Genomic DNA, 26555 nt, shown 5'->3' with positions numbered 1-26555 from the left:
TGAAGGTTTCAGGCAATTCTAATTTCTTCAGTCACGTGGAGGAATCTGATCCACTAGGAAGAGGGCCCACTAGGTGACAGCATTGCTGCTGAGAAGCAAACTGCATGGGTGCCTCTACAGATATCAGTGGCATAGTACCGGTCAAGAGACTAGGCTACTTTGTAGGCTCTTGCTTGAAATTCAAAACTGTGGTTCAGGCCGGGGCCTGCAGAACATGGAAAATTCCTGCTCTCTGAGCACCAAGGCCAAACCGACAGTGACTCAGGGAGAGAGATAAGGATGGTAGGCCGTTCACAGGTGCACGGGAGACGCTTCGCCCCTCACCGTTTCAAGGCCACCCCTAACCGGGTCTGCACATTCCATCTAGTGAACGCAAGGATTTATGGGAGCTTGTTAATTGGCTCTGATGTAACTGCAAAGAACCAGATAATAATGGGCAACCTCACCTGATTAGTTATTTCACTTGGTCGGCAACATCGATTGTCAATTGGGTTACATCGTTGGGAATGCATTTGATTGGCTTGCCTAAATCACCCCAGAGCAGGCCACGAGACATAAAGCAAAGATCCTCCACTCTGGTTGGGCGTGCTTCGCCATAACTTGGAGCTTGTGCCATACCCTGAGGGCTTAGTGCAGTTCTTTTTCTTGGCCCTAGGCCTTGCTTTTGGACACTTTGACTGGGGTGAGCCAGACAGCCAGACACCTGGTGATGCTGGACTTTGAAACTATCCTAGACTCTGCCTTGTTAAATACCCTTTGGATTACAGAACCATTGTTTGTGAGTTCCTAAAACTAGTTATCTAGCTTTTGTCATTTTATTCCCATTGTTCTTTGCTCTTGTTTGTATATTCCTGCACACCCTTTTAGTAAATCGCTTTAAATATATTTTGGTGTGTTCTTGCATTCAGGAGGCTTCAATCTGCACCCAGGTACTTTGGCCCAAGTTGGCTACAGCTACCAAAGTAACTTGTTCTGGGTTTCACCTTGTGAGTGTGCAACCTTACAAGGTCGGTTTCTTGTTTAGACCAGAAAGGGCTAGAGACTTGGTCCCTTGGTCTCTGGCTGAGAGATAGTAAAGGGACTGGTGGCAGCTATACCCTGGGGTATGTGGATTCACACTTCAGCCTTTTGTTTGCCACTTGCCAAAACCCCTACCCCACTTCTGGAGCAAGCTCACCTGGCAATGCTGTGGAGGGGTGGGTTTGTTTGACAGTACCACTGGGGTTTGATGCAATTTTGTGTGTGTTTTTTTCTGATCTAATCTTGTATGTGTGCTGTCAAGTCACAGCTAACTTATGGAGACCCCGTATGGTTTTCAAGGCAAGAGATGTTGGGAGGTGGTTTCCCATTGCCTGTCTCCGAGTGAGATGAGAGAGTTCTGACAGAACTGTGACAGGCCCAAGGTCACCCAGCAGTCTTCATGAGAAGTGGGGAATCGAACCTTGTTTTTCAGATTAAAGTCCGCTGTTCTTAACCACTATACCTTGCTGGCTCTGTGGCCCAATTTGAACCACCACCAAAAAAGACCCATGAAAAAAGGAGGGGGGATTCCTGGCAAAGACAAAAACAGAAACAGCTTCACATAAGAGACTAAATTATGGAAGTGCTTCTAGGTAGCAACCATATTGCTAAGATAACAAGTAGTCACCTAAAACAGATCCAGAGGGATGGCATCATCCATCTACAGTATCAAATGCTGCTCTCTGCCTTCACCTCCAAGTCTTTGACATGACTAAACATCTCTAAGCCTTGCCCGAAAAGATGATGCCAAAGGGCAGGGTGTGGAGAAGGGAACAAGAACCATTAAAAAACTCGGCCAGTTTGAAAAATTTGCCTGACAGATATTAGACTTTTACGAGGAAGGCCTTAGCTTAATCTTGCTAGAAAAAACCTTCCTGAGTTCAGGTCACTGTTTTGGAGAGGTCAGGCAGCTCTGTTTCCTTGCTCATGTTTGTTCAGATTCTTCTCCAAAACTATCATGGATCACACATTTTTTCAGTGAAGGGGCTCTTTGCTTATTGCAGACAGTACAAGTTCACTGGAAACATTTAAGAGTACATCAGTGCAGGAGGACAAAACGTAAGGCGTTTAAGCCTGACCTGGGAAAACTTAACTATATGAAATACTGATCAAAACACTACTGTTGTTTAAAGCTTTAAAAAGCATAAGATGGTGGTGTTGACATTAAAAGCCCTAGATGGTTTGGGACCAGCATACCTGAAGGATTGCCTGCTCCCTTACAAATGTGCCCAAACGCTAAGGTCATCTTCTGAGACCCTGCCTTGGGTGCCCCCTTCTTCTGAGTTTAGGCAGGTGACACCCAGGAGAGGGCCTTCTCGGATGTGGCACCAAAACTCTAGAACTCTCCCCCAGGAAGACTAGTCGATCTCCTTCTGATGCTATCTTCTGCCAGCAGGTGAAGACTTTGTTTGTTTAGCATACCTTAACTGACGTTTCTTCCTTCCCAATGTTTTAATTGTTGTTTTTATATGTATTTTATTTATTTATGTACTTCATTCACATCCCGACTTTCTCCCCAATGGGGACCCAAAACGGCTTCCATCATTCTCCTGTCCTCCATTTAATCCTCATAGCAGCCCTGTGAGGTAGGTTAGGCTGAGAGGGCGTGAGTGGCCAAAATCACCCAGCAAGCTTCCATGTCAGAGGGGGGGATCTGAGCCTGGGTTTCCCAGATCCTAGTCTGACACTGTAACGACCATACCACACTGGCTATGGTTTTAATTGTTTTTAAAATGCTTCTTGTTGGTTTTAATCGTTTTCAAGATGTGATTTTTATTATGTATGTTTTTAATTTGTTAGTTGCCTTAGTGTCCCTTAGGAGCGCAGGAAGAAATTTATAAATTTGTAACAAAAATAAATAATTTATAGCTCAGAATATAACATTTTACTATTTGGCTTATTTTTAAAATTTAAGAGCATAAATGCTACAGTTTTCTCCAAACAGTATTGCAACTAAATCTAAAGAAAGAACTTCAAACTGATGCCCCCAATGTACCATAGCACATGTGTCTTACTTTTTGCTACCTGGGAGGTAGAAAAAAATAAAAAGTTGAAAATAGAAAATACAGAAAATGTTTGTGTTTTATAGCCACAAACTGTGCCATGCAGCCATAGGGCCAGCAGTAAATTTGGATATAGAATTAAACCTTATAACATTGAAAATACTCAGCTATTCAGTGGTGTGTGATACAAATTATTGCATATTCATTGTGGTCAAAATTAGTCATATTTAAATAATGTGTGATTGAAAATATATTTGATATGTCTACAGTATATATAGGAATTAGCATTATCTAGTGCTATAGATTCTTAATCTTAATTCTTAGGTATGTTAATACTAGGGGTTCTGTCTGAGTAAAACCTTGTCTTTAAAAACATTTCACCAATTAAAAAAAACAAAACCAGATTCATACAGATTTTTTCCCCAGTGCTCCACAGAATTTCCAATTTTTCTCCTGGAAAAACAAACAAACAGAAAAAAGTCCAGGAGAGTGGATGTATTACATGTTTTTCTAGTATTTCCTCCCCTGGCCTTTACCTCTGTACTCCAGAGACACTCTCAATCCTCATTTCAGACATGCTACATTCTGAACTGTGCTTCTGGTTGAGTGGGAGCAGGTGTTTGTGAGCATTCTGAACCCGTTGAAATTTCTGGTTTGCGAGGGCAGCCCAACATACAGCATGTTATACTAATCCAACCACAAGTTCACAAAAGCATGGATTAGAGTGGACAGATCAGCTGACTCCGAGAAAAGAAGGAAGTTGCTGAACCAAAAGCAGCTGATAGAAGGCAGTCTTTGCGCTGGAACCAGCTTGCTTTTTAAACAGTCAGGCTGGCTCCATGATCTCCCCTAAGTTATACAAATAGCAGCTCCTTTCCGTCCAAAACAATCTGATCCAGCCCCTTCCAAGCATCAGCCTCTCTGACCGGCATCACCTCCATTGGCTCCCCCCCTTTTCTCTTTCCGTGGCTGCAGGGGGTGCATTTTTGGGGGTGCAGCCCCCAAACTTTCAGCGGAGCTTCAGACAAGCCTTCTTAAGAGACCCCCCAAGTTTTGTAAACATTGGGTCAGGGGGTCCCAAGATATGGGCTCCACCCCTTTTTCCTCCCGCCTTTTCCATTACCATGGCTGCAGGGGGCGCTTTTTTGGCGGTACAGCCCCTAAACTTTCAGCATAGCTTCAGACGAGCCTTCTTAAGAGACCCCCCCAAGTTTAGTAAAGTTGGGTTCAGTGGGGCAGAAATATGGGCTCCCCCCTTTTCTCTTTCTGTGGCTGCAGGGGGTGCATTTTTGGGGGTGCAGCCCCCAAACATTCAGCATAGCTTCAGACGAGCCTTCTTAAGAGACCCCCCAAGTTTTGTAAACATTGGGTCAGGGGGTCCTGAGATATGTATGGGCTTTCCCCTTTTCCCTATTGGGATGAATGGATCACCCGATCGTGTATGCATCGCCAGAGCAGCAAATCCAAGGCAAAACCTCCCGTGCTTAAATAGAATCGTATTGGATTACCCAGTCCTCCTCCCAGCCCCTCCTGATGGAACAGAAGACAGCCATAGTAAGACCCCTTTGGGGGCTTAAATCTATAATTTTTCTCCTGTGTGTGTGTGTGTGTGTGTGTGGGAAAAACAGAGTCTGTGTGTGTGGGGGGAAGGAGCAGTTTCTGTGGGTGGGTGGGGGGAAGCCAAAGGGGGCTTTCGCATGTTCTGCCTGGGGTGTGTGTGCCCCCTCGAGTCTCTCTCTCCCTGGTTTGAGGGGGGGCTTCAGTAAGATCGGTTAGGTCTATTTTGATGCTTGCTCAAAACTGGTTTTCAAATGGTGACTTAAAGAATGCATTTGCCTGGTTCCGAGTCCGATGCAAAAGGGGAAATTCCACCCCCTCCTGCTCATTATGCATAGCTAGCTGCCTCTGTCCCTTTCCATGGTTTGCAAACTCCCAGGTGTCAGGTGTTGCTTTGCATGGTTGCAAATGTGTTGCTTTGCATGGTTGTGTTGCTTTGCAGTTGAGTTGCTTTGCAAACTGCAGCTCAGCTGTTTGTCGGGGCTGGGAGCTTTGTGCGTGGGCGGCAAGCTCTGCTCAGAGATGCACATTAAGGGTGGGGGGACCCCTTTCGGGGCCCATATCTCAGCCCCCCCCTGACCCAATCATTACAAAACTTGGGGGGTCTTGCAAGAAGGGTCCTTTGAAGCTCTGCTGAAAGTTTGGGACCTCTACCCCCAAAAATGCCCCCCGGGAGCCGCGGAAAGGCGCAGTTGTGTTTTTAATGGTTTTATTCGGCCGAATTTTTTTCCACAACTTTGAATTCACGCCGAATTGCACGGACCCGAAGTGGGGGAGTTCGGACTTCGGCATATCCCGAATCCAGACGGGCCGGATTCGGCCGAATCCAAACTATACCCAATTTTTTTCCCAACAGCCCTATTCTGAGGTACTCCACCCACTCATACTGCTCCTGCAGGGGAAAAGCTTTGTATCCAATTGGAAAGAAATCACAATAACCGCCAAAGAGCCACTCCATATTCTAACTGATGAATAAGAATGGAGTGCTCTATCAAAGGGCACAGAGAGATCCAACAATGTCACCAGGGATAACTGTTCCCAGGAACAATTTTGCCACCACATACTCTATCACTTCCCCAAAAACAGCAAACCAGAGACCAACTGAATCTATTCTCAACTTGGCCTTCCAATTAGAATGGATTGGAGAAACTTTATCAGCAGAAAATCTTGCACAAATCGAACTGCTAGAGGCCAGATTTACATCCTTAGGTCAGACTGAAGTGCAACCAAGCCACAAAACTACCTTGAATAATTGAGCTACAAGATTCAGCTCCTCACTGGTGGCGGAGGAAAAAAGAAGTCTTTGCCACCATTGCTGCCACCTCATTGGCCAGCAAATGGGCTATGAGGTGTGCTCTGTCTGATTTGTCCCAAGTATTCTGCTAACAATGTTCTTTTTTTTGCAGCCAAATCACATGTGACTTATGGCAACCCCTGCTGGTGTTTTCAAGGCAGGAGACATGTTTTGCCACTGCCTGACTTTGCATCCCAAACCCGGTATTCCTTGGACGTCTCCCATCCAAGTATTAACCAGGGCCGACCCTGCTTAGCTTTTGAGACATGACGAGATCAGGCTGGCCTGGGCTATCCAGGTCAGGGGAGCAATGCTCTGGTCATCTCCAAATCAATTTCCTATCGCCCAGGAAGGTGGGAAGATGTTATTTGAGGTTGTATCGTATTTCGTATGCTTAAAATTTGGATTTGTAAATACCCAGCTTGCTGGGGGTAACGGGAAGATGACTGGGGAAGGCACTGGCAAACCACCTCGTAAAAACAAAGTCTGCCTAGGAAACATTAGGATGTGACGTCACCCCATGGGTCAGGAATGACCCGATGCTTGCAGAGGGGACCTTTACCTTTTAAGATACCTCAAGAAATGGGGAAACGCAGGGAATGTATATCTATTTAATCAATAAAGGAGTAGTCCTGTTTATGGCCCCAGCCAGCCCATCATCATTCCATGAGATTTCAAGGGACTCCACAGAGCCACCAGGATGGCTTTCCTAAGAACATTAAGAAGAGCCCTGCAGGTCCATTTAGACAGGCATCCTGTTTCACACACTGGCCAACATACAGGGCACAGAGGCCAAGCTTCCCCCCTGCTCCATGTTATCTCCTAGTAGTTGGTTTCAGAGATTTGCTGCCTCTGAATATGGAGGTTTTCTTTACTCACCCAAGCTAGTATCCATTGATGGACCTATCCTCCATGCATCTAACCCCCTTTTAAGGCCATCTATGCTCTCGGCTATCACTAACCTCCCAGTGAAGCTTGCAATCTGATAGGATCTGAGACTGGACCATTCTAACAGGTCCACCAGCTCTGCATCAGGAGGAATTAAGTTTAAATGAGCCTTCAAAAGACAATGTTTCACCCACAACAAGCATGCTGCTCTGAGGTACAAAAATAAGTCCAATGTATATCCTTTTTCATGTGTTGGGCCAATCACAACCTGAAGCAGTCCCATGGTTGTCATGGTGACTATGAAGGCTCAGGAGGGGCTGTGGCTCAGTGATAGATCATCTGCTTGGCATGATCCCAGGTCCCAGGTTCAATCCCCGGCATCTCCATTTAAAGGGACTAGGCAAGTAGGTGATGTGAAAGACCTCTGTCTGAGACCCTGGCGAGCCGCTGCCAGTCTGAGTAGACAATACGGACTTTGATGGACCGAGGGTCTGATTCAGTAGAAGGCAGCTTCATATGTTCAAGTTCTGACAAGGCAGCTTCAGCATCTGTGTTGAGATCCCCATGGACAATCATCCTTGAGGTCTTCAGCACCAACTCGGAGGCCGCCACTGTCGGCTCGGCGAGGGAGCCATCCGGCAAGCCAGGTGGAAGCTAAGCCAGTAAGATTTCTAACCAGTCCCTTGCACACAGCATCAGGTCCACACAATTAAACTTGGTCTCTGTTTGCATGGGGTATCTACTGACCAAGACTTAGAAACTGCTACCCACCCCTGCCTTGCCCTTCAGTTCGACAAGCTGCAGGTCAAACTGCGGTTTGTTTATGCCACACGAGATTCTGGCTTGTGTGGGGGAAGCATGCTCCAACTCACTGAGCTACCTGCATTCAGACATCACAGTGAATTGGAGCTTGCTGATGTCAGGAAAAATTCAGTCGTGCTCTGCATTGCCAGAAGAAGAGAGAGACACAGCAACAAACTGTATTCATGCCTAACTGGAATTGAATTGCAGCTTCCTGTGTCATTTAAATGCAGCAGCAAAGGAATAAAGTCTGAATTTGGCAAGGCTGAGTAGCTGAGAGGATCCGAAATGAAAACGATCAATGGAGAGTGACTGCTTTCTGGGTGAGGGAATGGCAATCCCAGAGAGAGCAGGAGAAGGGAAGCAGAAGGCAGCAAATGAGGATGAGATTTGGAGACGGTGGGAATTGGTAGGTGCCCCAATGCTGGAAATAAGCATCAAAAGGTGGAAGAAAGGAGAAAGACTGCAGGGGGAAAGAGGAATTTGGCAGAAAGGTGTCTTAGCCTATGTGCAAATGGTGTGAACCCGCACCATCATCAAGGCCCAGGGGAGGTGGGAAGCTGGTGGAAGGCTGGGATGAGGAAGGTTAGCAACAGGAGCCTCTGTGGGTGGTTTCAGGAAAAAGAAGGAAAAGACAGCAGCAGAATCAAGGCTGGGCAGGCAGGCACAGTACAAAAAAAATAGGTCAATTCCACCAGGACCAAAAATCTGTATGTCAGAAATTACGTGAACTGAAGCCTCCCTGGACAAGGAACCACAAACGTAACCATGATGGTGTATTGCAAAATGTAAAGCTCTACAAAAAGGTTCCAAAAACATAGAGACATCAAGTTTTGTTTTTCTTTCCCCAACCAAGTAGTCCTCATTCCCAGCATTGTTTGCTATAAAACTGAGCAAGCTAAACCTTAATGGCACAGAAATTACTATTTTTTGTCAAGCACCCAAATTGCAAAATAATATTTTCTAGAAGCATCTCTGTCCCTGAAGTGACACACCTTGAGTTAAGAGACCGCCGTAAGAATCACCACAAGATGCAAACACCAACTTGGTGCAGAAAGCCACAGAAGGATTACTACTGGGCGTACAGGCAGAGTCTGCATATTACAATTCTGCTGCAGTGGCTCTAGTGGTTACCCATGAGTTGAATTCAAGGTACTGGTTAATGCCTGCAAAGCCCTTCCTGGCCCGGGAGCTATATATCTGCAGGTGTGCTTCTCCTGACATACTTTGCAATGGCAGCTTCATTCATCTGAGCAAAATATCATGCAGGTGCTACCCTGCAAATGGACAAGACCAACACCCTGCACCCAAGCGGTCTCTGCTGCAGCTCCCACCTCGTGCAATGGCCAGCCTGACAAAATCACAAATCCACTTACGCTTCTTTCATTCCACAGAATACGTAAAATGGGATTCCTTCAGGAGGGCGTTTTTCTAAAGGGAATAGGATTATCGTTTTAATGTATGGGAACGTTGTCAATTGCGTTGTTTATTGTATTATACTGTTTTTCAAACTGTTTTCCAATTTTGTAATCTTGCTTTATTGTCCTAATTGTGCTATGTATTGTAATATTTTATCTCACTGCTCTGCAATTTTTAAATTTGTTTTATTGCACTGTTGGTTGCATGTAACAAAATATCATATTGAATTGTTTGCTAATTTAGTAATCCAGCTGTAATATCTTATACAGTACTGTCTTTATTACATTATTTTAAAATTATGCACTTTGAGCCTCAGCAAGAAAGGTGGACTACAGATGAAGTAACTAAGTAAACAAAGGCATTGAGTCATATTACAAAATAGTTTCTTCAGGACAAAGAAAGAATGTTTAGTCTTTTGGGGATGAACATATCTAATAAGGTGAGAGGATTTATGAAGAACAGTAACCCCCTGAAACGAGCCTTGATTACGTGAAGGCTCCTTCTGCTCTGAGAGACGAAGGGCGTCTTCAGCTCGGGTTATTTTCCTTCTCATATCTGGGAGGCAGGAACCAAATTTTGTAGGCCTTCCTGTCTCCTGGAGGAAATGACCCCTCCCTTCTCCTGAATATCCAATATTTAATGAGCTTGTCAGGAGGAATATACAGGAAGACACAAACACATGTAAAGTCGAGAACATAGTATTAAGGTACGTAAGCTAGGGCCGAAAGGAGGCCAATAAAGAACTTTGGAACTGCACCCACAAGAGGACGTGGTTAGTAACGGTTGAGACGAAACACAGGCTGTAACAACTCAACATGTAGCCTAGGCAGGCAAATAAGAACGGTAAGTAACTGTCCCTTTACTGATTTCATACTCTGGTATGGCCCCCCCCAAAAAAAATTGTAGCTGCAGGTAATCAGGAGGGGAAGACACACTTCGTCTCTCAGAACAGAAGGAGCCTTCATGGTAAGTAATCAAGGCTCGTTCTCGCTCTGAGAGAGAAGGGTGTCTTCAGCTCAGGACGTACAAGAGCTTATCCCAACTGGGTGGGTCAGATTACGAACTCTCCACGCACTGCAGTACCTTTTTGCCAAAGGTAGCCTCTGCAGAGGATAGCATGTCGAATTTATAGTGGTGCACAAAGGTGGAGATCGACAACCAGGTAGCCGCCTTGCAAATCTCCTCCACCGATGCCCGGTAGGCGAAGGCAGCGGAGGTAGCCGTGCTTCTGATGGAGTGTGCCGTCACCCCCGGGGGGGAGGCAGCCCGCTAGCCTTATAGGCCTGAATTATGCAGCATTTGATGCTGCAGCTAATGGCAGCCCTGGACATTGGCCGTCCCTTGTTAGGACCAGGGACACCTTGAGTAAGCTTGATGTATATCTTAAGGGCTCAGGTCCAGCAAGTGCCACTGCTTTTCTCATTGTGAGGACGGGTCTGGATGGAAGGTAGGTAGGACAATGTCCTGCTCCCGATGGAAGCGGGTATTGACCTTTGGAATGAAAGACGGGTCCGACCTGAGGATCACTCTATTTTTGTGAAACTCGCATAAGCCGGGAGAGATGGAGAGGGCTCCCAGCTCCAACACCCTTCGGGCCGAGGTGATGGCCGTCAAGAAGAGGGCCTTCATTCTGAGCCACTTTAGGTCGATAGAGTAAAGAGGCTCGAACGGCGGTTTGGTAAGTGTGGTAAGTACCGTGGTGCAGTTGCCAGGTTGGGAACCTATGAACTACAGCCAGGGAAGTGGACCGAACACCCCATAAAAAGGCTTTGATGTGAGGATGTTTAAGGAGCGGGAAACACACCAATCTGGGAACTAGGGTAGCGATGGCCGCTAACTGTCGTCTCATAGTGGAGCACCTGAGGCCTAATTTCTGACCTTCCTGAAGGAAGGAAAGAATGCCTGTTACTTTTGGCTTGAGTGGGTCCAGAGAGTTATCTCTACACCAAGAATCGAACACCCTCCAGGTAGCGTTCTAAATGCGTACAGTGGAAGGGTGGCGAGAAGCAAGGATAGTGTCGGTGATATCTGAGGCATAGCCTAACTCTAATAGCCTTCCCCTTTCAATGGCCAAACGGTCAACTTGTACCACTTCGGGTCGGGGTGACATACTGGACCCTGGAGTAGCAAGTTGTGTCTGGTTGGAAGATGCCAGGGCCCCCCGAAGGACATTTTGTGTAGGGCAGGATACCATGGCTGCCTTGGCCAATCTGGGGCCACTAACAGGACGGTGGCCCTGAGGAGGTGGATGCGGCGTAACACTCTCGGAAGTAGAGGGAGAGGGGGAAAGGCATAGAGGAGCCCCGGGGGCCATGGAGACAGCAGGGCATCCGTGGCTTCTGCGCCGGGTTGACTGTAGCAACAGTGGCAGTTGTCGGTTCTGTTGAGATGCAAAAAGGTCCACTAAAGACGTTCCGAACTTCCGTGTTGCCATGCGGAAGATTTCCGGATTCAGCATCCACTCCGCTTCGTCCAATTGACAGCAGCTGAGCCAGTTGGCTTGCACATTCAGAATCCCCTGAATGTGCTCCGCCAAGAGCAACTGAAGGTGGGTCTCTGCCCAGCTCAGGACCAGGGCGGCTTGTTTCTGTAAGCCGGAGGACCGGGAGCCACCCTGTTTGTTCACATGGGCCTTTGCGGCCACATTGTCTGTCCTTACTAGGAGGTGAGTTCCCTCCAATTGGGGACCAAAGTGAAGAAGAGCCTTCCAAATGCCTCTTATCCCCAAAAAGCTGATGTTTTGGGCCTTTTCCACCTGAGACCAGACTCCCTGGGCTGATTGGTCTCGAAAAGTGACTCCCCACCCTGATAGACTCACCACCCTGATAGTCTGTGAACAGTTGCTTGGGGGGATCATGAAGATAGGGAGACCCTTGGTCAGGTTGTCCACTATCGTCCACCATGTTAGACGAGCCGCCATGGAAAGGAAGAGAGTTCTGTCTCTCTTCTTTGTGATGTCCTGCTGGTACTGTAGGAGGAACCACTGGAGTGGACGCGCATGAAAACGAGCCCAGGGGACTGCAGGGATGCAGGAGATCATGAGCCCCTGCAGCTTCGCCAGTTTCATGAGCTTGGTCGTTGATGACGAAAGGGACTGTTTTGCCAAGGCCGCGATTTTGGCTGCCTTGTCCAGTGGTAGGAAGAGGGAGTTCTGGACTGTGTCTACTAGTACCCCCAAGTGTAGCAATCTCTGAAGGGGGCTGAGGTGACTCTTGACCCGGTTGATTAAGAAGCCGTGGTCCTCCAGGGTCTCCAGAACTAAGTCTGTGTGTCTCCGGCTCAACTCCCTGGATGGTGCACAAATGAGGAGGTCATCCAGGTACGGGTGTACCTAAACACCTTGTCTGCGGACCAGCGCTACCAGGGACACCAGGACCTTGCTGAAGACCCTGGGAGCGGAGGATAGGCCAAAGGGCAGGGCCCGGTATTGAAAATGTTGGCCCTGGAAGAAGAATCTGAGATACTTCCGATGGTCTGGGTGTATCGGGATAGGTAGATAGACCTCGGTGAGGTCTATCGAAGTTTGAAAGGCACCCGGGCATAGAGCCTCTTTGATGGAATTCAGAGTCTCCATCCTGAACCTCCACTTCGTGATGTGTTTGTTGAGACGCTTGAGGTCCAGGATGGCCCTCCAGTCCCCGTTCCTCTTGGGGACTGTGAAGAAAACTGAGTAAACGCCTTTGAAATGCTCTGATAGCCTTATGGGTTCAATGGCCTGAATATCTAAGAGGTGTTGCACAGCTGTTGCCGTACGGCAAATTTTCCCCCTTGTTAAGGGGCGGTGAAAAGCCACGAAGCGACCTGGAGGGGTGTGAAAGAATTCTATTTGATATCTGTAGTTGACAATCTTGATGACCCAGAGATCTGATTGGATGTCTGACCAGTGATTGGCAAAGTGTGTCAGTCGTTCTCCCACTGGAAGGCAGCTGGCGTCACTGTTTTGTCTGTCGGCTGTTGGGGTTTTGTCTTTCAGAACCATACTGAAGGAAGCCGGACCTTGAGAAGCGTCCTCCTCTGAGAAAGGACCCTCTCGACTGAGACCACTGGCCCCTATTATGGTCAGATCTAAACTTTGGAGCGAATGAAAGGAACGGAAGGAACCAGGGTAGCCTTTTTGTTCCCTGTGAAAGCTTTTAGGCATCGCTTTCTTTTTATCCTTTGTTTGAATGAGGATCGTATCTAGCAGGTCCCCAACACTTTGCCCCCCTGGTAGGGAAACCCCATCAGGTCAGCCTTTGATTGGGGGTCAGCTTGCCAGGGGCGAAGCCATAGGGCCCGTCTGGCAGCCGATTGGGTAGAGATGACCCGCGCTGAGAACAATAGAGTGTCCAGAGTGGAGTCAGCCAGGAAGGTCACTGCCTTGAGCACTTGGGAGACCCCCTCTAGAGCCTTTCGGTTGTTCTCAGGGATTAACTGATTAAGCTTGCAGGTCCAGACGATGGCAGCCCTAGAAATGAGGGCTGACGTAATTGAGGCACTGACTGCTAAAGAGGAGGCTTTGTGAGTTCTTTTTACGGCTAGCTCCGCCTTCCTGTCCAAAGGGTCTTTTAGAGAACCCATTCTGTCCCTAGCCACCAGGTCATAGAAATGCAGGGCCACTAAGGGGCCTCTACCACAGGGATTTGGAGTGACTGTGCCGAAGGCTTAGAAATAGAATAAAACTTCTTGGTGACTGCTGGAAATTGTTTGGAAGTCATTGGCTTCTCCCACTCCGCTTTGATAAGCGTAGTGAAGTAATCAGGCACTGGGATATCTCTGGATGGAGTAGTATGCCTGTGAAAAAACTCCTTAGATCCCTTAAGTTTGTCTGACTCCAATGAATCAGAGACTTCTGTTAAATCAAGGGCAGCTAAGGATTTGGAAAGAAGACCTCTCTGTCATCCTCTGATGAGTCAGGGGACAAGGATGCCTCAGAGCGGGCGGAGGAAGGTGCTTTGCGCGCAGCTTTGGTGGGCCAGCGTGCCTTGTTACCACCCTGGGAAGTAGCGTTAAGGACATTTTCCCTCCCTAACTTCCTCCCCAGAGGCAGGATCGCCTTGGATAGAGGGGGCAGGGGAAGCGCTTTGCAAAGCCTGTAACCCTTCTACGAAGACGCTCCTCACCAGCTGCACCAACTCGGATCTTAGGGTGGAGAGCCCCCCTTCCCCCTGCAAAATCGCGTGGATCTGTACATTACCGACCACCAACTGATCACGCCCGCCGCTTGAAGTTCCCGCCGAAGGTCCAGGCGCGGGAATGGAGCTTTGCGCCGAAGGCAGCTCCAATGGGGCCGGGAGGGAAACAGGCTGTTCAGCCGAGCCGGTCGGTAAAGCCTGGGGCGCTTCGGTGTTATGGCTAGGAGCCGCGCCGCTTTTAATCGCGCTGTTTTTACAGGGCTAGAAGCCGCGCCTGTCTTCTTCTGCGCATGTGCAGAAGCCGCCTCGCTGTGAAGCTTGGAATCTGACGGCGGTGTCTTTCTTCCTTTTGGAGTTCTTTTCTAACTTGTCTAAATTCTTTTTACGTTTTGCTCCGGACTGAGTTGCTTTTGCGCGGCTCCCGGAGGGCTCGTCCGGCTTCCATGAGCTGCTGTAAGCAAGCCTGGATCGAGATCCTTGTCATTTTGGGCCACCGCCATATTTTTTGGGCGGGAACAATTGCCTAGCTAACGCCTGAGGCAATGGAACAGCCAGGGACTAACTGAGCACACAGAAAAAGCACAAGCACAACACTAAGACTAACTAGAACACTAACAAGAACACAACACTAAGTTAAGTAGCACCTAAGTAGCGCTCTAAATACTAAATTTTCTAACCTAATTAGCAAAGCTCTAGAGACGCTGCTCTCCCATCAAGGCAGGAAACAAAACTGAATATTCAGGAGAAGGGAGGGGTCATTTCCTCCAGGAGAGAGGAAGGCCTACAAAATTTGGTTCCTGCCTCCCAGGTATGAGAAGGAAAATAACCCGAACTGAAGACGCCCTTCTCTCTCAGAGCAAGAACATGGAGTTTGTTTGCAGGACATCAGAATGGCAATCCCTGCCTGCCTTACGTCTCCTTTTATAAACAAGGAAGGACTCTGGACTTATTTCTCTTTCAAATAAGAATTTCAACAGCTCTTACCTCAAAAAGTAACTGCCATACCTCAAATCACTTTTGCCACTTCAAAGTATTTCCTCACAAACATCCAAAGGTAAGCAGAAAAGAGACGGCAGTCCCCAGCAAGACACAAAGCACAGTATTTTCTGTTTGCAGGGCTCTTAAGTGGCTTGGTTTCATCCAAAGCAAACACTGCAGTCCTTTCCACCTAAGTTCCAGCACCAGTAGGAAGAAGGGAGGCGCAAGAACAGGGAAAGACTGTCAAGCAAAGGGGGGGATGGAACCTGCACTTTTAAATGTAGACAGAGTATCTGCAGGAAGTATCAGAGGAAGCAAAAGGGTTTGGGCTAGGAAGTTATGTTTCATTTTCAGTACATGAAAACCTGGACACAGTGCAGGGCAGCACAGGAAGCAGGCTACAGATAACCCCACAACAGGCACACAACACACTTCCCGTAATCAACACAGTCTGTGACTTTACAAAACCTTGAAGGCAGTGAGATTTCTCATCTCCAGACCAGGGAAGAGTTTCTGCTGTGAGGCGTTGGCTGGCACTCAGACAAACATCCAATATCAGTAGTAAGGCAAAAATCTTTCTAAAATGCTAATGAGACCTTCAAGGAAGGAATAGCCTTATTTCTTTCTTCTGTATAACGCAGATGGGCAGGCAAATGTCTGCGAAAAGCGAAGTCCGTTCCCTAAATAGCTCCTGTCCATTATAGCCAGTTACCTTATTTCAAAGGGGGGAGCTTTCTGCTCCTCACGCTGCCCTTGACAAAGTCTCAGCAACCACTGCTATGGCTGCTGCTTCCCTCATTTCTGGAACCATTCGAGAAACAATTTACCTCAAGTGCATTTGCAATGAGCTCTGAACAAAGAATTTAACCCTGACAATGCTCTTACTCCTGTAAAATACATCCAGTTCTGATTGTGCAGCAAGAATGTTTTGCTTAAACTCAAGTCTTGAAAGACCCGATGCTAATTAGTGCCCGTTCTGTCCACGGAATGCTTTAGCATGAGAAAGCCAGTGGAGATGACTCTATAGCATGGGCCAAGAAGTTCCAACAGCCAGCACAGAATTCAAAACAAGTTCAGACCCCCTCCTTTTTTCATCTCTGTTATCCACTGCTTTTCTAGGGAGAGCATGAGATCACTTCCTCGCATGCGGGGCATGTAGGAAGAAAAGGAAAAACAAAATCTAGGAAGGGTTAGTGTTGAAAAAGAATTCAAGTGCTAAGGCAAAGTTACAGGCCAGTAAATGACAGCAGATTCAAGACTGCTTAGAATCTTAGACCTTCTTAAGAACGCTGTGTGCAGAGTTACCCTGTTTAAGAGGCTCTGGTGGAGCCAAAATAGCCTGTAATATGTCCTGTCTTCCTTGAAAGGACAATTACAGAAAAAGCCTATGGAAACACTTCTGGGGAAAAAGATATGTAAAAATCTTATAGTTGGGATTTACCAATCGAAAACTAAACCCAACCATTCACAGAATGAATAATAGCAAGGTAGAAATGCAGGGAAGGTCATTTTATGAAACAGAAGCACAGAGTGAGCTTGATACATTTAAAGCAGTTTGGGATTTTTCAGCCCCCAAGCCCCCAAGTTGTGCTGATCAGCTCTATGCAATTCGCTTAGGGATGTAAATTTTGTTTAAATCCAACCGCTTAACCAATAAAAAAATGTTTATCGTTTAAACATTACCAAACTCCCTTTTGTGAGGTGATTACTCCTTTTGGCTAAAAATATACAACGAGCAGAAGGTCATTTTACTGTAAAGTAAATAACCCCGGCGCAAGGAATATCCGGTTGGCGTCGACCAGGGCCAGGGCTTTTTCGGCCCTGCCCCCTGCCTGGTGGAATAGCCTTTATAGCGAGATCAGGGCCCTGTGGGACCTTCAGGAATTCCACAGGGCCTGCAAGACAAAGCTATTCCGCTGGGCTTATGGTTGAGGCCGGCGAAGGTTCTCGTTATAATTACTGGCCTCCCTAGACCTTCCCCCCCCTTCCCACTGCTGAGCACCACCCCTGCTATATTATCTTGGGGGTGGTTAGATTCATCTGCCGCCTGCAGATTGCTATTTTTAGGGTTTTAGCGCCATTGAGGGACATTATTGGGGTATTTTAAATTGTATTTTAAATTATATTTTTAAATGTGTTATTGTTTTTATATTGTTTTAAGATTGTGTAAGTCGCTCTGAGCCTGACCTTTGGGTTGGAGAGAGCGGGGTAGAAATGTAATAAAATAAACAAACAAACAAAGAATGATCAGTGTGTGTATGTGAGTAGGGGTGTACTTTCTATTAAAAAGCTGAGAGGTATCTGACTCTGTTCAGGCCACTCGTCCTCCTAGGCAAAAAACGTTTCTACTGGTAATTCTACAGGTAATTTTCAGGACATGCAAGGACCACGTTCTGCAACAACAGAGACAAGGGACATCCACTATCCACTTGGCAAGTGCCACCTGCGCACTCACATCAGCGCAAGGATCTCTGCACACCCACTCCTGCTGTGCACTCTTAATGTTTAAACATTTACAGCTATGCAAAAATAGTAAATGAATCCTTTGCATTTAATTGTTTAAGCATTTGATATTTCACCCCTAATTTGCTTTCCACATTATGAAAGGTAAGGAGAAGCCACCATGGGAAACTCAGTGAGGAAGCAGGGAAGTGAAATGATTCGGTCATTTCTTTAGACAAAAGGCAAACTTTCCCCTACATGTAACCCATTCTGTAGGATCCACACCAACTCAAAAGCATGTGATGCTACTGCCTTGTATTTTAGATGGCACCGATTCCTCAATCACTTCAGATCAAAGTATGTTTTCCTATTAGGGAACAGAAGACAATACAGGAAGACCAAACACTTGCTACGCACGGGTTAGTAGCCATCAACTGCAAGCTTGCACATTTAAGCCACGTTAAAAAAGCTCCATCCTTTTCCCTGCAGCAGAGCGAGCCATGCGTGGCAGGTAAAGGGCACAGGCCTGGGGCACACAGAGCAACAGTATGGAGCACACCGAAACAAGGGGCAAGGCTGCAGTGGCTGCGTCAAGCTTACCATACGTCTCGGATCTACTCTCCTCTGAGCTATACTTTGTCTTCCTGGAGGAGCTATCTGCACAAGAGCAGAAGAAAAGGAGAAAAAAAGATATAGGAAATATGGAGACCAACATGGAATTTTTTTTTAAAAAACAGAATGATTTATATAATCAGGTTAATCGTGCAACACACAAAACAAGGAATGAGCAACACAGAGGTGATAATATTTAGAAATGTGAACACCAAAGGCAGGAACTACACAGGTAACGACACGCTGTACGGTTCTAGTGAGCAAGGGGGGGGGGAATGAATAAAGACACCATAATTAAGTTATTTTCTATACTAGCTTATGAACGGGATAGGAAATCCTATATATGTTCAACATGCCCTACACCATAAAGCACCATGTACATGAATGGTGCTGTATAAATAATAATTATGGGAGTTGTCTTACACTGGATGAAACAGTCCACGTGCACACTGTCCCCAATACTGTTACAGTGGAGACATCCAACAAATCTTGAAACTAGCTCTCCAGCAGATTTTTCCCAGCCCCAGAAAAATCCAAATTCCCTAGAAAAGCCAGGAAATCACAATGGGGGGTTTCAAGAGCAGCCTAGTACTTCTTAGGATAGAAAGGTCAAAGGATCCTACGATCTTGATTAACGTGTTTCACTGTCACAAATGGGAACAGAAATATTTATTCATTAGTGTAACTATGCTTGCTTGAAAACAAATCCTTTAAAAGGTATAATAAGGAAGTACTAACCAATTATTACATTACTAGCCCATCCCATTCCTGTTGCCCAGGGAAGGTGGCATTTCTTGCTTCTCCTCATAACCAGGCTAGGAAGCAGGCCATTACCATTTCCATTTTTCAGATGTGGAAATGAAGAACTACCCAGTGAGTCCAGGGCTGAGCTACGAAATGAACCCGTCTTGCAAGGTGCAGCCCAACACACCACCCAATGGATCAACATAGCAGTCTGACCTTGCTTCGTAATTCCTTATATTTGCGGTATTGCAGTCTGCGGCCTTTGAGGTCGGCTCTTACCTGTCCCATGATCCCAGACAATAAAAGACTGAACAGCACAGCACACAGACAAAAAGCAACACATTACATGGGGCCAAGAGGCTCACCCACAAGCCAGTCACACAGTTAGGAGCACAGAGCAGCCACTGGGTTAGTAGGTTGGGGTGAGTGGAGCCTTCACATGCAGACTGAAGTCTAAGACAGCATTAGAATGCAACACAGATGTTCTACAAATATAGTGGGGGTGGGGGAGAAGAAGGTGAACAGTTGTGTCCAGTTACAACTCGGAAAAAATAAGAATGCTCAAATGCAAATTCCCTTGGAAGGCTGCAGAGGGAAGTGCTTTTGCCCACAAAGGGCTACGCATTTTTAACGTCTGCTCCTAAGAGAAGGAAGAACAGCCTTACCAAATACAGCAGTTAACCTAGCCCTGTAATCTTATTTATTTTGAAAATGTATATGCTGCCCCTCCAGAGACCTGCTCAAGGTTGCCTAAAGTAGAAACAATACAGTAAAACCACAAACACAGCAATATACAAATGATCAAGAGCAACGTCTTAAAAAAACAAGCCATAAAACAGCATAAAACATTCAGCAGCCTAAAATGAGATTCATTAAGCAGTCCGCAGGTACAAAGCAGACTGTAACAGCTAAAAAAATGAAACCCCTCTGTTAAAAGCCTGGATTAAAATAAATGGTTTGGCCTGATGTGTCGAGCGATTTCAGTACAGAGGGCCGATGAGCCTCAAGGGACAGGAGATCACAAAGGCAACATGCTACCAGTGAAGCCGCCTCAGTCTTTGGTTGCCATCTGCTTCACCTCTGCAGATGGGCGCACAGGGCTTGGGAGGAGGATCTTAAATGATGGGCTGGATAATGTGTCATTAGTCAGGATCAGACACTGCCAAGGATGTAGTACTGGACCTCCACCCAACAGGACCTTCTCGTAAGTGCAAGAGGAAATGCCAGGAAGACAAAGATTGAAGTTACAGGGTTTTGCAAAACAACCTGTCAGCTGTGTGTCCTTTGGGCTGTGCCTCCTGTGTTCCAACACTCTCATGACCTGCTGTTTAGAGTAGTGAGGATCTGTGCACAGGTCAACATACCTGCTGTGTGGCTAGTAGTTATCAAATGTGGAAAATGGCCATACTTGGCACACACACACCCCTGCAGCCTACCAGGGGATCACAAGACAACTAAGAGACACCCTTTTGTCCGGAGGACGTGAACTCTGCCCATTTTTAGTAAATAACTATCAATGGTCCAATTACTGTAGTTAAAAAGATACCAAATCAGCTATACTGTTACGTTTGCTTTCACAAGAGATTCCACTCGTCACTGTACCAGATCAGATTTACACAACTAAACAGCTTAAAGTGAATAATACGCAAACCACTTCAAGTGAAAAAGGAGTATATGAAAATATTATGCAGAAGAGTCAGGGTTAGCTTCTTAATACTATACCACTGAAAATATGTGACAACTGGTAACTTTAAAAAACACTCTTAGACATGAAGCACTGGACTTTGCGTGGGAGGCTACAAGGATTCTACCTGTAGGGTCAAAGTCGTGGGCACTGATGCAGCGCTCAACCTTCTGCTTCTTGTCCGCTGGAGACTCTCTACTCAGAATGCTGCCATGCCTGAAGCCAAACAGAAGGAAAGCCAGTTTGAGCAAACTGCACACCTATCAGTCAGGACTCCTAAGAAATTTTGTTAAGAAATCTGAACAAGCACACGTCACGTTTCACTAATAACCCAACAGCAAAAGAGAAAATGTCACCAGTGATTTTACTCTAAGTATCATATATCTGCAAAAGGTAGCAGAGAAAAATATTTTAATATATTCCTTGAGAATAGACTTTAGAAGCATTAGAAGTAGAACATTACTGACGTTTGTTTACATCCACTGGAATGAACTGGAAAATGAAAGCATTACAGGCTCAAGGATCATTTGGATACCTTCCCCGCCCCCAAAAAACCTAACTGTAGAATATCCAGACGTGCCAGTTTCCATATTTACAGGGAAGAAATGCTATAAGAAGTATACTGAGATCAATTATATATCAAGTGGAAATTAACTTACACATCTGATTTATGGTTAACCGTTAATCCTTTCATAACATGAAGCTTCAGTGCTGTCCCTCCCTTCAGGCCCTACGACAACTTTGCTGAGTTAAATTTCAATTATTTGAACTGGCATTTCAATATATGAACCACTATTAATGACCCTTCAAGTGCACCCCCTCCCAAAACCCATTCCCAATCAACCACATTATAATTAGTGCCTTATAAAGGGAAACTTCCAAGTTCTCTACTGTCTGCAATCTTCTTGCAAACTGAGGTACAGTCACCTTGAAAGGTTTAGAATGTGGGAACTACCAACCCCAGCATAGTTGGTGTTGCATTTTATTTTGACAAACAATATACTTATTGGCGGACAGGTTCTGGGAACAGAACAAAAAGCTGTACCAGGACAAATATGATCTAGGTTATGACATGTACTGGTAGTTAAATTCTCAAGATCTTACCTTGTAGGTTTTTTGAGGGGAAACCTGAAAAGGAAAAAAAAAAGTATATCATAAATATATTTAAGAGTAACAAACCCCTAAAAGGATTTCCAGTCACAATTTGTTGTTAATAATTGGTTCTCCCCTCCATTTCATCAGTTGCACATGCTGAACAAAAGCATTTTGAGTTTTCATAAAATAAGATCAAAGGCTTTTACCCCACTATCTATTTTGTGTGTCATAAATGTACATTTGCTTCCATTTTCTTGCAAATTGTCCACAAATCTTTGCTTTAGCTAGTGCTTCTGCTGCAGAGGTGTACATTTTGAAGTGCCCAAAGCACAATATCTTGCTCCTGGGAAAGAGTACTACTTCCTGCAAATACTGCATTCATTGATGTGTGGTCACCAGCATCCCTGTAATGTATCACTACATTAAACATTTAGAAACACGAATCCAATGAATAAATCACTATCACAGTTAAGTCACCACTTCAACGTCTCTTTTTTTAATGAACTCTTAAGTAAATAGCTACATTCTCCCAGAGATGTCAACACAGAATGTTCTTAACAAACAATAGTGTTTCTTCAGAGATTTTCTTTAGCCATTTGAAATAACAAATTTAGAAAGATACTTAAGTATTTATTACATGTGAAATTAGTTGGCCAACTTGCATTTAGTTCTAACCATATACTTATGTAGACAGGTAAGATTTTCCCAAGCCAAAGAACATTACTGCACAGAAAAATAATTGTGCTAGCTTTGAAAGGATTCATTTAGCTAGAACCAGTGCACACTGCACCACCCCTATTCCCCCAGCATAGCAAATCTTCCATAAGAGATATTTGTTCTGTACCTGCTGAGATACAAAAGCACCCTCCTACACACTGTGTCGCTTTACATCATAAACTCCAAAACTTATCATCTCTGTTTCTACATGAGAATGGAAGTGTACAAACAATGCCGCATGCGTCAAGGGGAGAGCTGTTCCAAAAGGATGCTGGGATAGATTCCCGGAAACTCCACGGGCTGCAAGCCAGAATTGCTATTTGTCTCTGAAGGCGGGGGGAGGGTATATAGTAGCAGGGTATGCAGGAGGTCATGACTGCAAGGAAACTCTCCCAGGCCTCTGTGCATATTCAGCCTATTCAGCGCACAGAAGAAATCTAAGGAGGTGTAATTTCTGCCCTTTGTATTCAGAGCCAAAATAAAAACCGAGTTGAACCTATGTCCTGCTTTTGTTGAGCCACTGATTTCCTTCGTAAAAATCTTTTTCAGTGTTTTTTTTTTTTAGATATTCCACAAAGCAAATAAAACGGTGGCATTAAACCAAACAGAACCTGAATACATCCACTCAGCAGAACTAAAGCTGCAAGTCATTTTTTTGTGGTCTCCTTTTCTCAAACCAGCTATGAAACATTCATGGTGCTGCAATGCTCAGATTCTGAGCATTGCAAGGAAGTAGACATGAATGTGTCTGCCACCAAAGTACAGATTGATTCAGCACAGGAACCCAAGCAACACAATTTTTGAAAACTGAAGTTTGTATGAATTGAGGCAATGTTGTTATTTCCTCCTAATATGCATTGTTCTTTCTTGAGCTAGGATGTCAGAAGTGCTTAAACAGTCTTTTTTTTTTTTTGCACTCTTGCTTTTTGAAGAAATTCTAAGGCAACACAAAATACTGGCAATTTACTTCCTCGTTGTTGTTCTTGTTGTTGTTTAATGCAAGCTGCAGAAAGTGACATCTTAGGGAAGGAGGCCAAGTGATACCCAGTGCTAGCGCTCGTCACGAAACTGACTATATAAAGCAACACACTGATTTTTTAGCAGGAGAACTGGACAGCAGACTCACCCAAAAAGTGACTCATGAAAAAATCATTTGTGGTATTATTTGCTTTAGGTTTCTGGCAATTCTGCAGAGAGGTCTAGTCTCAATGTTCAAGGCAGAAAATACAAAGTTTACTGTTTAAGGAAGCTGGGACGTTCACTAAATTTTAACTTCCAATTCCAGAATTCATAGAAAGAGCCTTGGTTTCACTTACCGTGAAGGCTTCTTCTGCTCGTAGGTAAGAAGGGCGTCTTCAGTCTGGGTTATTTTCCTTTATTTGCTAGGGAAGGCAGGAATCAACAAAAATTGTAGGCCTTCCAGTTCTCTAGGGGAAATGACCCCCACCTTTCGGAATGCCTCAGTAGTTGAAAAGCTTAAAAATGCCAATAATTAATAATCTCTATAATTTAACAAACGATTCTTTCCCCTAATAGAAGAGGAACACGAGGACGAAAAAACAACTGGTAACAAAAAACAATCATTCAACGTTAACATGGAAAAAACACGTCTTACATAAGACACCCTCCCGTAGCGGTCGCTACCTCCTTCCTTTTTTCTTTTTTTTTTAACTTATAACTAGGGAGGGGAAGACGCCCTTCTTACCTACGAGCAGAAGAAGCCTTCACGGTAAGTGAAACCAAGGCTCTTTCTTGCTCTAGGTAAGAAAGGCGTCTTCAGTCTGGGACTTACCAGAGCTATTTGTGAATTTGGGTGGGAATTAGGTCTCCTGTACAGTCTGAAGAACTCCCAGACCAAAGGCGCATGCCTTTCTGGAAAAGGAGTCCACTTTGTAATGTCTGGTAAACATTGACAAGGCGGACCAAGTAGCAGCATTACATATTTGTTCCAACGAAACCCTGTGTCTAAATGCCACAGTGGTGGCCGCACTCCTGACCGAGTGTGCGGTGATTGCAGGTTGAGTTCTCACTCCGGAAGTCTTATAGGCCTGGGAAATACACGCCTTTATGGTACTACTAATAGCTGCCCGAGACATGGCGCCTCCCTTATTGGGTGCCGCCAAGATAATGAAGAGACGCTCTGACTTTCTAATCTGTTGGGTTCTTCTGATGTAAATGCGCAAGGCCCTTTTTACATCTAGAGAGTGCCATTCCCTCTCCTTCTGATTAGAAGGGTTCGGGAAGAAGGTAGGAAGTACCACCTCCCGTTCAAGGTGAAAGCGAGTCTGAACCTTTGGGATGAAAGAAGGATCAGTACGAAGAATCACTCTATTCTTGCGAAATATGCAAAGATCTGGTCTGACAGAGAGTGCTCCAAGTTCGGAAACCCTTCTGGCTGAAGTGACTGCGGTAAGAAACAAAGTTTTCATGCGGAGCCACTTAAGGTCGACTTTTCTAAGAGGTTCAAATGGTGGTTTGGTCAAGGCTAGCAGAACCGAACGCAGATTCCAAGAAGGGAATCTATGAATTTAACCCCTCTAAGGAAGGCACAGATGTGAGGATGTTTTGTTAGGGGGTAACGACCTATTCGAGGTACCAGCATGACTATCGCGGCCAATTGTCGTCGTAGTGTGGAGACTTTAAGACCGAGTTTTTATCCGTCTTTAAGGAAGGATAGGATGTCAGCTACTCTCGGTTTTAGTGGATTCTTGGAGTTGCGGTGACACCAAGTGGCAAACACCTTCCAGGTAGCTCCGTATATCCTTTGTGTGGCCCGTCTTCTGCTGGCTAAGATGGTATCTACGATGTCGGCACTGTACCCCTGATCTATGAGGCCTCGCCTTTCAAGTGCCAAACGGTTAGTCGATACCATCCGGGATCCGGGTGGCAAATTGGTTCTTGGAGAAGAAGGTCCTGCCTGACGGGAAGTCGCCAGGGAGGCTGAATGGATAGCTGTTGTAATACCGGATACCAAGGTCTCCTTGGCCAGTCCGGAGCTATCAACAATACCGTGGTCCCAAGGCTCCGAATGCGCCTGAGCACCCTGGGAATGAGAGGAAGAGGTGGGAATGCGTAGAGCAGTCCACTCGGCCACGGGGATAGGACAGCATCCGTCCCCTCCGCTCCGGCCTGGTGGTATCTGGAATAGAACCTTTTGAGCTGGGAGTTGGCTGGAGTTGCGAAAAGGTCTACTTGTGGGACGCCAAACCTGTTGACCATCTGATTGAACACGTCTGGGTGTAAGGCCCACTCGGCTTCGTCGAGGTGTTGCCTGCTGAGCCAATCGGCCTGGACGTTCTGCACCCCTCTGATGTGCTCCGCTGATATCGAGGCTAGATGGATCTCAGGCCACTCCAGTATCTTGGAGGCTTGCTTGTGGAGTAACAACGACCTGGATCCTCCCTGTTTGTTTATATGAGCCTTGGCGGCTATGTTGTCTGTTCTGATGAGGAGATGAGTCCCCTGTAACTGGGGACCGAAGTGCAGAAGAGCATTCCATATAGCAGTAATCTCTAGGAAGTTGATGCTCTTCTTCTGTTGAGTGAGATCCCAGACTCCCTGCGCTGGTTGGTCTTGGAGAGTTGCTCCCCATCCCGTTAGACTTGCATCTGTGAACAACTGAGTAGGTGTTCCGTGGATGTATTGAAGGCCCCGAGATAGGTTGGATGGGAGCATCCACCAGGTCAGGCTTGCTCGGGCAGCGTCCGAGAGTATCAGTAATTTGTTTCGTTTCTTGGCAATGTCCTTCTGGAACGGTTGAAGGAACCACTGTAATGGCCTTGCCCTGAAGCGAGCCCATGGTACCGACGGGATGCATGATACCATGTGTCCCTGGAGCTTGGCAAGAGTCATAAGTCGAGATGTCTGGGCAGAAGCCACCTGTTTGGCTAATGACGAGATGGATTCCACCTTGTTGTTCGTGAGGATGAGGGAGTTGGTTTAGTGTCTATGACCACACCGAGATGAGTCAGCGTCTGAGAAGGAACCAGCTGACTTTTGCCCCAATTGATCAGGAAACCAAGGTCCTGTAGAATCTTGATCACAATGTTGGTGTGAATCTGACTGAGTTCCTGAGAAGGAGAACATATGAGGATGTCGTCCAGGTACGGGTGTACCTGGACTCCCTGTTTGCGGGCTTCTACCATGAGGGTCACCAATATCTTGGTGAAGACCCTCAGAGCGGAAGT

At 45.9% G+C, this 26555-nt stretch overlaps 1 protein-coding gene across 1 annotated transcript in view; it reads right to left on the bottom strand.

Moving 5' to 3' along the window:
* ARHGEF12 (Rho guanine nucleotide exchange factor 12) overlaps positions 1-26555 on the bottom strand; it is a 122438-nt gene that overhangs the window by 53207 nt on the left and 42676 nt on the right. Inside the window, exons 2-4 of the mRNA XM_056860536.1 lie at positions 21661-21684; positions 20684-20772; positions 18117-18173 (exon numbers count right to left, since the gene is read on the bottom strand). Of these exons, the coding sequence (XP_056716514.1) occupies positions 18117-18173; positions 20684-20772; positions 21661-21684 (170 nt within the window). The remainder of the gene's footprint in view (positions 1-18116; positions 18174-20683; positions 20773-21660; positions 21685-26555) is intronic.

Source organism: Euleptes europaea, chromosome 14 (assembly GCF_029931775.1).
Source record: "Euleptes europaea isolate rEulEur1 chromosome 14, rEulEur1.hap1, whole genome shotgun sequence".
Classification (NCBI taxonomy): Eukaryota; Metazoa; Chordata; class Lepidosauria; order Squamata; family Sphaerodactylidae; genus Euleptes; species Euleptes europaea.
This window is presented reverse-complemented; position numbering and strand designations above follow the sequence as displayed.